This window comes from Atractosteus spatula, chromosome 1 (assembly GCF_055471065.1).
Source record: "Atractosteus spatula isolate fAtrSpa1 chromosome 1, fAtrSpa1.hap1, whole genome shotgun sequence".
Lineage (NCBI taxonomy): Eukaryota > Metazoa > Chordata > Actinopteri > Semionotiformes > Lepisosteidae > Atractosteus > Atractosteus spatula.
In genome coordinates this window covers 26,344,211-26,356,220 of record NC_142706.1, presented here as the reverse complement: position 1 = coordinate 26,356,220, position 12,010 = coordinate 26,344,211, and the positions used below count along the sequence as shown (strand labels likewise).

The following is a 12,010-nucleotide window of genomic DNA, read 5'->3' as shown; positions in this document are numbered from 1 at the left end:
ATAGCTTTTTACAGATGCAGCCACTAAGAACGTGCTGTATGTCTTCCAAATGTGTAACCTGTAACCCGGCAAGTTGAGTTATGCAATTCACTGGCCAAAGATGATGGATAAATGGCACTTGTGCTGTGTTAGATGTTAGTGAAACGATTGCTTCATTTAATCTCTTTAATGTGCATGTTTAAATCTGCTTAATATGCAATATTAATATGGAATTTTACATTTAAAGGGAACTTTTGGTAGCTGAAAATATAAACAGAAGTAAGATATACTTAATGTACCTAATGTTATGCAAATTTCTTCACTGAGTAATCAATTTTGATTATGAAAAATATATTTCACACCTACTGTACTGTAGTGGCTTTAAAGCCGTACGGTCTCATACATAATATAAACCTAATATACATAAAGTAGATGGTAGTGGTAGCTAAATATAAAAAGTACACAACAGTACTCCACCTTCTTCATACACATTTTATGCATCGAAGTCTTTAACTCATAGTTATTTTGACATGCTAACTTCATAAAAAGATATAATGTTTTATTTGTTTCTACAAATCCTTAATAAGAAAACTGTACTTGCTGGTATTGTTGTAAAAAAGGTGTGGAACTGATCTGATTAATTTAATAATTAACATACTGTTATACACATTTCAAAATTCTAAAGTAAAAGTCTAAACACAACTTAAATTCTGTATTTTGAAAAAGAATGTCTCAAGGGGTTCCTCATTGACTGGGATTCAAAAGCAGGTGTTTTCTGACAACAGCCCAGATGCTCCCACACACCATGTTAAACATTCAGTGTGCCACCTGGAAGTTTGCAAAGGATGCACGCAGATGGAACGAGATAACTAACACCATTACATACTTTATGTTAAAATGTTCAGTAAATGTTCATTAAAAGTTATTCTGTTTGTGTTTCCATGAATTATGTCCTTAAATTATTTGTAAGACATTGAGATAAGATGAGGTGTGTGCAGCTTTAACAGTTTTGCATATTTAAAACATGATCTTCCAGCATATAATGTAAACATATAATTTTAAAAAATTATCGCTAATTTATTGTTATTGAGGTAAATGTGTGAAATGATGGTGATATTGATTTGAAGTCATATTGCCCAGCCCTACCTCATACTGTTAAACAATTTAAAGACTTGGAAATCTGAAAGTTAAAACAAGCCTTTCAATCATGCTGTCTTGTAGGACCCCCTCCAGCTTTATTATATATTTTGACTATATAATAGTCAAATTATATATATATATGAGGAAACAAAAACAAAAGACAAATATTTCAAATACTTTTAGATTTTGTGAGTGTCAATTATTAATTTTACATTTCTAAAATAGTTAAAAGTTTTTTTTTAAAGGATCTATTTATAACGGAACAGGAATAGTCTCCTTCACAGCATGTAGTTTTACTAATTACTAATAATTCTTTATACTGTATGTATACTGTATAATCATTCTGTTCGAGTTATACAGTATTGTGACATACAGTTTCTCATTTGGAGTTGTGGGTTAATAAACATTTAATATTGTATCAATCTGACTACCACATACAGCTGCTGTAATTTAAGGATTCACTGTGTCACCTGGACGTTTTACACAGTACTACAGTCATGCATCAGATTATTTGAAAAAAAACCCATGACGTGATGTTGTCTGTGATACTGCATTGCCTAACAGTATACTGAGTGACACCTCACGCATTTTAGAACATTCTTTGTATATAACTTATGTAAGGTACGATAGTATATTACGATAGTAGTATGACTGTAATGAAATCACTATACTTGTACGATATAATGTTTTATGCAACATTAGTTGCAACATAGTGAGATTTGTAGACATTTGCTGTATTTACCATCTGTCCAAAACTAACTTTCTCTTTGGTGTCAATGTTTCTCAGAGAATGAAGTCACAAGAAACCTTAGATGGGTCTTTTCAAGTAATCAAGTTACTAAGTCGAAGACCAATGAATTGGGCAAGTTGTGTTACACTGGCTAGATTAAAATTTGAAAAATATTTTAAAAGAAAGGTAAGTTGTTTTTTTAAATTTATTGTTTTGGAGTGTTCACAGCTTTTCCATGTCATGTTATCTTTATTTTCTCGATATGATGGAGGTATTAAATATGCTATTTTACAGCCCTCCTGCTCAATTTATATTATATAAAATGAAGAACATACTGTAAATTATAACAGAGTAAAATCAAGTGATTAAAATCATTCAGAACACAAATGCTTTAGTGTTTTTTGCATTCCATTGAAGAAACGGATATCCATCGATATGTTTTGACATGATTGTGTAATTTGATTTTATAAGCAATGCTTATATAGATATAGTACTTATATAGTTAGATATCAAATAATAAATGTCAAATTAAAGGAGAACCGCAACTCTATTTTCATATTTTTCATTTCTGCACATTTTACATTACAAAATAGTCAAAATTTCAAAGTATACGCAGTGCGATTCAGAACGAGGCAACAGATCTTCCGGTTTGTGACAACATTGCAACTTAAAGTATTTTCACAAAGTTCACGATTTAATGCTCAATTTGAAATTGTAAATTTTTTCTATAATGTCAATGAATTTATTTCGTTACCAAGATTTAATAACTGGTTTGAGAAATTGGGACTGCATTTTCCCTTCAAATGAATAAATCAGAAGTGGCAAGGTAATTTCACAATGGACCAGACTGAAAGGAATAATAAACCTTGGACAACAGCTTTAAATAAAGATGAAATTTAAACTAAAAGCATTTTTACATGCATTTGCCACCACTAGCAAACTTTTCATTGATTCTGTGCTATATATTTCTAATGAAATTCAGAAAATGGAGTGAAGTGTTTTGGATTCTGTGTTAGCTGAACATGAAAACCTGTAGCCTATTATTTTGTATGTGCTTTTGTAGATTAACTTGAAGCGTAGAAAAACTGATTAAATTTGCTTTTGTCATTGTATTGTCCCAGTATTGTGTCCCAATGGCTACCTACAATGGCAAGTTAGTTTAGTTCAAGAATAATTTCAAGGTTGCGTGAAAACAGTGATCTATGTCCTGTGACCCATGTCCCAGTTGCTGTATCTGGATGCTTAGATAAGGGCAGGTCAGCACAGACACAACAATCATATCCATGTGGATTAAAAATGGTCAAAAATGGGGAATGCAAAACCAAAATACTTGCTGTTTTTTGAGCAGCTAACTGAATTCTCCCAATCCCTCTTTATGACAAAATGAACTGCTAAGTGGCTTACCGGTTTCCAAAACATACTCTTCCAAACCCAGTCTCTTTCTGGGAATCTTCACAAAACTCTCAATCATACAGTTTTATTTCTCTCCAAGACTAACTTCAGAAATCTTCCAAAGTTGTTAACAGTTTTTGTATCTGAGTGAGTTACTCTGTCTCCCTAGTGAAACCTCATACAGAGGATCTGCTCTCTGTCCTCTGAACAGCAGATGTATCCAATAGTTGGAAGATTTTCTACTTTTTAAATAAACTGATCAGGAGACCATGGGCAGTAGCTCTTTCCCTACAGCTTTCTGAGGAATGTGGTCTAGACAAGGCCTGCTGTCTTGTCTGAATCTGCTGAATAGTGCCTCTTATAGCCACTAGCCCCTTCATACAATGACATTGCAAAACAGATGTGGTCATGATATGGACAGATTTTACCTACTGAAGTGACATTAATTAATTAGAATATCATGTTCTTTTATTAAAATGATATAATCTGTTATTGTTTACTGAATTTATTTGATTATACATTTTTTACAGTAATTGTGCAGATTAAACAGTGTTGCTGAGGTGCTTGTGTTATTGAGAAATAGGCAGCAGGACGGGTTGTGCTTCAGAGATGCAACCAATGTAAATTCCCAGCTGTAAATATAGTGCTATGCAAGCAGAATGTCAGAACTACTGTATTCTGCAGTGATGATGAATTAAATGTTTGGTATTCCTGTAAGTATAGTGAGTATATACTTGACAAGTACAGCGAGGATATTTCCCAGATCTCAGCTGCTGAGTGGTATGTAGTTCGGTGCAAATTAATTCAAAACCTTGTGCAGTTTTTACATTTTACTGCTTTAGCCTATTTTAATTACACAATCATATGGTCTTACCTTGTGAAGTTGACAAGTTGTGCTTGATTTTTAATGTCACTTTGCTTCTTACATTCAGGACACATTTAGATACACTACACATGAAAAAACTGGTTTGTGCTTATGTTCATTGCTAGCTATACAAAACACAAGATACAACAGATTTTCTAAGTGAAAGCCAGTCAGAAAGTCAAGTACTCAAGTACAGAACATTTTAACCATTAGTGTGGGAAATTTATATTGGGGCAACTTATAATGGTGATACCCTGAAGTTACCTAATTTCAAAAGTAGTAGTTATTATGTCATGGTTGGTCTTAATTTTTCAGAGAACATACAGTGCAGTCTGTAAGTATTTGGACAGCGACACCATTTTTGTTGTTTTGCTATTGGCTCTGTACTCCGGCATTTTGGATTTGAAATTAAACAATGACTGTGAGGTTAAAGTGCAGAATGTCAGCTTTAATTCAAGGGTATTTACATCTACGTTTACGTGGGTGAACCATATAGGAATCGTAGCCCTTTTTATATATGGTCCCCCCATTTCAGGAGACCAAAAGTAACTGGATACATTAACATAATCTTAAATAAAATTGTCATGTTTAGTACTTGGTTGCAAATCCTTTGCAATCGATGACTGCTTGAAGTCTGCGACCCATAGACATCACCAGACGCTGGGTATCTTCCCTGGCGATGCTCTGCCAGGCCTGTAATGCAGCCATTTTCTGTTCCTGCTTGTTTCGAGGGCTTTTAGCCTTCAGTCTTCTCTTCAGTAAGTGAAATGCATGCTCAATGGGATTTAGGTCGGGTGATTGAATGGGCCAGTCAAGAACATTCCACATTTTGGCTCTGAAAAACTCCAAAGTTGCTTTAGCAGTATGTTTGGGGTCATTGTCCTGCTGCAAGGTGAAGTGCCGTCTAATGTGTTTTGAGGTTGGTTTGATCTTAGCAGATTTGCCGTTGGCAATCACATCATCAATATAGACAAGTAAGCCACTTCCACTGGCAGCCATATATGCCCCAAACCATGACACTACCTCCACCATATTTCACAGATGAGGAGGTATGTTTTGGATCATGAGCAGTTCCTTTTTTTCTCCACACTTTCCTTTTTCCATCACTCTGGTACAGGTTAATCTTTGTCTCATCTGTCCATAAGACTTTGTCCCAGGCTTTTTTATGTACTGTAACCTGGCCTTTCTGTTCTTGAGGCTTGCCTGTGGTTTGCGGTCTGAGGTTATGCTGTTGTATTCTTCTCTTTATGGTGGTGTTTGACACATCTATGCCTACATCCTACAGAGTGTTCTTGATCTGTTCAGTTGAAAAGGGGTTTTTCTTCACGATTGAAAGTTATTCTTCGGTCATCCACTACCGTGGACTTCCATGGTCTACCAGCTCGTTTGCTATTGCTAAGCTCACCAGTGCGTTCTTGCTTCTTAACAATGTACCAAACAGTTGATTTTGACTCACCAAATATTTTGGCTATGTCTCTGATTGATTTATTCTGATTTTTCAACCTCATGATGGCCCGCTTCACGGCATTGACACTTCTTTGGTCCTTATGTTGAGAGACGACAGGAACAGACTCCAGATGCAAATGCCACATCTAGAATCAACTCTAGACCTTTTTTTAGCTCTCTTGTGCATGAACAAACGATGCAATGACACACAGCTGGCCAAGAAACAACTGAGCAGCCAAATGTCCAATTACTTTTGGTCCCCTGAATTTGGAGGACTACATATAAAAAGGGCTGTGATTCTTGTATGGTTCACCCAATACGGACATAAATACCCTTGAATTACAACTGACAATCTGCACTTTAACCTAATAGTCATTGTTTCATTTCAAATCCAATGTGCTGGAGTACAGAGCCAAAACAACAAAAATTGTGTCACTGTCTAAATACTTATGGACTGTGCTGTAAATTCATAGCAGGGACACACTTTATTACTCTCTACTCTTTGAATAATCAATAAATATAGTGGAGTACAAGTCTTTAGGGTTTTCATTGTAAAACTGAAAATTGTTAACCTGGATTTTCATGATAAATCAACTTTTCACTGCAGTTCATCAAGGGAATTAATACATTCAAAGACTCATGTGTTTGGATCCCTCATTCATTTTCTACTATGCTGTATTCCCAGATATAACTGATTTCAAGATACATTTATGCATTGTGGTAACCACCTGACTGGAATTAAAAGCCCTTTATCCCTCCCTAGCCTTGTGTCAATTTAGTATTTTTGACTCATTTTCTTGAATAGGTGCATGTGCAATAATGTATAGTGGAACTGAATCCTAGGATCTAGCATAACATATTTGTTAAAAAATATTTAAATTTTGTGGCTGGTCTTGTGTGTTTTGGTCATGTAAAATTTCATTATATTTCTTGATTTCAGGCAGTTCAGTTGCTGCATTCGTTTCCTCTTGATACAAAGCTGAAGGATGGAAGTAAGTATAACAGCACAGTCATTGCTAATAGCAACATGAGAATATTAAATGGTTTTATTTTAGAATCCTGAAGATTCTTTTAAGATCCTGGAAGTTAACTTTTTGCTGTTGTGGAAATGTGCTATTCACTTGAAAGCAGGGCAGTACTGCTTCCAGATGTTTAACTTTTTTCAGTTCACATCAAAGTGGTACATGTACATTATCAGGCTTCGAGAGATTGCTTGTCTGAATATAAGGTTACAATAGAGTCTGCTAGATCCACCTTTTCTCCACCATCAACAGGTTGCTAAAGCCAAACTGTCCCACTACATTACCTGCCTCATCGCAACTTTGCAACACATTCTTAGATTTCTTTAGCTCCAAGATCGACAACATCTGGCATCACATTCTCTCCACTGCTCATATCATTTCCATACCTCCTCCCTCCTTATCCAACTTTTCTTGTTCCCTTCTCTCCAACTTCTCTCTTCTTGACTCAGCATCCCTCAATAAACTAGTTACACACATGAAACCTACCACATCTATTTTAGATCCCATTCCCACCACTTTATTTCAGTCCTGATTCTCTTCTCTCTTTCCCATTGTCCTCAATATTATAAATAAATCCTTGAGCACTGGCGTTGTATCAGTGGTCCTCAAAACTGCTGCCATTACCCCTGTGCCAACCTTTTTGAACCCCTACAGTCTGGCTTCCATCAACTTCACAGCACAGAAACTGACCTGGTCAAAGTCACTAACAATCTTCTAATAGCTTCTGATTCTGGTTCTCTTTCTGTACTCATCCCTCTTGATCTCAGTGCTGCTTTTGACACTGTTGACCATGGCATACTTTCTCATCTTGAGACTGTGTTTGGAGTTTCTGACACTGCTCTCAAATGGTTCAAGTCTTACCTCGCTGATCGCTGTCATTTTGTCTATCTTAATGGGTATAGGTCTGAAATTGATCTTGTTAATTCTGGTGTTCCTCGGGGCTCAATACTGGGTCCCTTGCTTTTTAACATTTACATGTTTCCACTTGGTCAGCTTTTAAGATCACATGGACACAGCTATCATTTCTATGCTGATGATACTCAAATATACATCCATACCAAACCTGACACTGATGTGGCTGTCTCTATTCTATCTGATTGCATCTCTGACATAAAACTTGGATAACTCAAAATTTCCTTCATCTTAACTGTGACAAGAATGAAGTCATGCTTATTGGCACCCCCATCAACGTTGTAAAGCCAGTTCTGTAACCCTGTCTGTAGATGGTTCTGTACTTGAGCTTCAGTCTAAATTGAAAAACCTTGGGGGTGATATTCAATTCTGGCTTAACAATCGACCCACACGTGCAGCATATTGTCAAAACAACTTTTTTTCACCACAGAAATATTGCTATCGTTATCACTAACAGTGCTGAAAAGCTGATCAGCACATTTGTGTTCTCCCAAATTGACTACTGTAATGCTCTACTTGCTGGGGTATCTAATTCTACATTGAACAAACTGCAGTATGTCCAAAATTCAGCAGCCAGAATCCTGACCAGGTCTAGTGCAAGTGATCACATTGTCCCTGGAATCTATGGACTGGCTTTCTGACAAATTCCGTGTGGACTTTAAAATCCTCATGCTCACCTATAAGGCTCTGCATGGCTTGGCACCTCAGTACCTGTCTGAACTATTATCGCCCTACTCCCCACTTCGCAACCTTCGCTCTTCTAATTCTGGTCTCCTAACTGTCCCCCAAGCCCTTCTCTAAACTCCTTCAATTCCAGAATCAAAACCTTCTTTTTTAGAAGAGACTTTACTTAACTGGTTCCATTCCTTACCCCTCTGCTCCTACTGTACTTAGTACCACCATCCATGGTCTCTTCTGTGTATTGTAATGGTGTTTATCTTGTGTATTCTTTTTATCTATTGTTGTCATTCTGTAAAGCACTTTGAGAAGCCTCCTTTAAAGGTGTTATATAAAATAAAGTTTATTATTATTATTATTATTATTATTATTATTATTATTATGTGCAGAATGGCTAAAGAAGAACTGATAGAGTCCTGTTGTCTGTTGGTAATTTAATGGTTTCCTCTTCCGTCTTAGGATCGGTAATAATTGGACCTGGACCTGCTTCCAGGCTCCAGTGTTTATCTTCATCTTCTCTTGAGCATGTTGCAGGTTTTGCCAGGCTTTTGCTCAATGAGAGTGCTGAGTACAATGCAAGATTTTTCATAATGGGAAAACTGACTTGTTTTAAGAAAAACATTAATACTGTCAGAAGTTAGACATGCACACAACGGTATTTAAAATGTTAATTTGGTGAATGTCTGAAAACACTATTGATGTTGAAACGTCAACAATATTTTTAGTTTAGCTCATTACTGTATTGGTGCCAACAAAGGAAATGCAGACACGCCATTTCCTCACTTCAGAAGTGACATATTCATAAAAAGATATTTAGAATGGATATCTTTGGACATTGCAAACAACAAAAAAGTTCAGCAGTCAAATATTCCTCTGTCAGACTAAATAAAGACTATTCACTTGCAGAGAAACACAGGTCCAACTAAATTCTTCATAGTGGAAGTTAAATCCAAAATGACAAAGTGGTCTGAATTTTTTTAATCTTGTTTCACTTTCATTGTTCTTGTACTGTGTATATCACCTTTTTATTGTAAAGATCTAGGTTACCTGTACCTAAAAGTGCTGATTTCATAATTCTGTCTGTCCCTGCTTGCTTTTTGTTTCATTCCCTTTCTGCTGCTTACCTGTTTAATGTACAGCTTTTATTTTATATAAGCAATTTAATAATAATACAATTTAATTATATAATACAATTTGGATGTCGTGGTGGGAGATTAGTCTTAAAACACCAGGGTCTTGGAAATTCCTCCCTTGAAAATCTACATTTTAAGCAACACTTTATAGAGGTCATTATGAAACTCTGAAATTGGCACTGGCTGATATCAATTAACAAATGCCATTCAAATTTAAAGGTGAAAGTACATTAAAAAATGTGTCCCATTTGAAAACTATCAATCAGCATATGATTAAAAAACAGTGATCCTCCAGGTTCAGGTTTAAAATACCATGTTGTAATGGCCTGATGCCCCATTCATGGGAGAACAGTTGGTATATTTTGCGTAATTTAACTATTTAGAATAATATACAGTGTTGTAACAGAAGAGTTCTTGTTCCGGGATGAGAGTGAAAACAGATAGGCTTTATTGTATGCATACAGGGAACACCTCAATAGTAGGGATGTACCATGGTTAAAAAAAAATTTGACAGGGTGTATGGTTAAGATCATGTTCAGCACAATCAGCTATTAAGAGAAGTTGAAGTTGTCTGGCCAGCATTCCAGATGGTGCCTTCCCTCCCTTACAGCCTTGAGATAAGCTAAAGTTTCATAGATAAACAAAATTCCACAGGATTAACAAGGAGTTTCATAAACAGTATTTGCAAATGAGCAGTTAGAATATGTTCAGTATTCTGATATTTGTCTAGTAAAAGTATTACCGGAGGAAGAAATAACAAAATCTAGAAAACAGATATTGATCACTTAAACACTATGTTAAACACAAGACTGTTGTTGAGCGGGCTCGACTCAAAACAGGTGAAGTAAACTAAGGAAAAATTGTCAATACCACTCTCCGTTTATTCAAAGCTTTGTACTACTAAAGGCATTTCATGTCATCTCCCAGTACAAAAATGACAGTATGAGGAACATAACACGTTCATTCACGTTCCTTCAAAGTAAATTAAATAAGGTAAACTTGGCAATACCTCAGAGCTTTGTACTGTTAAATTCATGTACTATTAAATATTTAATGTATAAAATACTCCGCAGGTAAACAAATATTCATCACTCGAAATGAGGTCACCAAATACAAGCTCTATGTCAAAACTTCGTACCAAGATTGCATACAGTATGAATCAAAAGTAGCCTAATTATTTTTTTACATTAAATATTATGAGTTTTAAAACTGTAAAAAAGTTTAATTTTACTAATGCTTGAATATTTGATTCTTCATGGCAACTTCTCTCTGCTTTGATAGGATACAACGTGAAACATCATTATTCCGCATAGAACTATGGGCAATTCCCTAAATGCGGACTTCAGAGAAGGGCTCATTGGGGGTGCTCGTGAGCACCATTGTTGAAACACAAATTTAGAAATGGGACACCGTAAGCCCTTGCAGACTATGCAAAAACATACATCTTGAAGGGTGCAGGACCGCAAGTGTGCATATAAGGACACAGCCTTTCATACTATATAAGGCAGATTATTATTTAGAGAATCTGTGATGCACACACGCAAGACAACATGTAATCTGGTTTCCCAATTTAACATATTCAACAACGTTTAACAAGTTAAGTAAGTGATAAAATAAATAAAGTATAATACAGATCCTGTAAATACAATTGCAATAAACATGTTAACTGGGGCATTATCTAGGATAAACATACAGTGGCTATAGAAAGTCACCACCCCCTTTCAAAATGTTCACCTTTTGTTGCCCTAAAGCCCAAAAAGAAAAATTGTACAAATTGTACCTTGCAACATCCAAGTGAAAATAAGATATTCATATTGTAAATAAAAAGTTGGATAAGAGAACATCCCCCTGAGGTAATTACAGCCTTGTCTGTTTGGATACATCTCTATTAACTTTGCACACCTAGAGGGAGGAAGATTTGCCCATTCCTCCTTTCAGAAATGTTCAAGCTCAGTCAAATTGTGAGGTGACCACTGATGGACTGCCCTCTTCATGTCATTCCAAAGATTTTCTATGGGATTTAAGTCAGGGCTCTGACTAGGCCACTCAAGCACATTCACCTTCCTGTCCTTCAGCCACTGTATGGTTGCTTTGTCGGTGTGCTTTGGGTCATTATCATGTTGAAAGGTCATGTTGAACGGTGAACCATCTTCCCATTTTCAACTTCCTGGCTGAGGGCTGCAGGTTTTCTTCAAGAATGTGCCTGCATTTTGCACCATCCATCTTTCCTTCTATCCTGACAAGTGCCCCAGTCCCAGCTGAAGAGAAACACCTCCACAACAGGATGCTGCCACCACCATGCTTCACTGTAGAAATGGTATTCTTAGATGGTAAGATGTATTAGGTTTTCGCCAGACGTACCGTTTTGCATTACAGCCAAAAGTTCGATTTTGGTCTCATCTGACCACAGCATCTTTAAGGTGATTTTTAGCAAAACATAAACAAGACTTGATGTGGCTTTTTTTAAGGATTGGCTTTTTTCTTGCCACCCTCCCATACAGGCCAGATTTGTGGAGCACTTGTAATATTGTTGTCACATACACACAATGACCAGTCTTTGTCATAAAGGCCTGTAGCTCGTTCAAAGATGCCATCGGCCTCTTGGTAGCCTCTCTGATCAGTCTCCTTCTTGCTCGGTCATCCAGTTTGGAGGGACAGCCTGATCTAGGCAAGGTCTGGGTGGTGCCATATGCCTTCCACTTCTTAATGATGG

The 12,010-nt window shown here is 36.4% G+C and overlaps 1 protein-coding gene across 2 annotated transcripts in view; it reads left to right on the top strand.

Moving 5' to 3' along the window:
• uba6 (ubiquitin like modifier activating enzyme 6) overlaps positions 1-12,010 on the top strand; it is a 95,954-nt gene that overhangs the window by 71,121 nt on the left and 12,823 nt on the right. For both annotated transcript variants that reach the window (XM_088933389.1, XM_088933445.1), the window contains exons 23-24: positions 1,907-2,035; positions 6,493-6,544. In XM_088933389.1, coding sequence (XP_088789515.1) covers positions 1,907-2,035; positions 6,493-6,544 — 181 coding nt within the window. The remainder of the gene's footprint in view (positions 1-1,906; positions 2,036-6,492; positions 6,545-12,010) is intronic.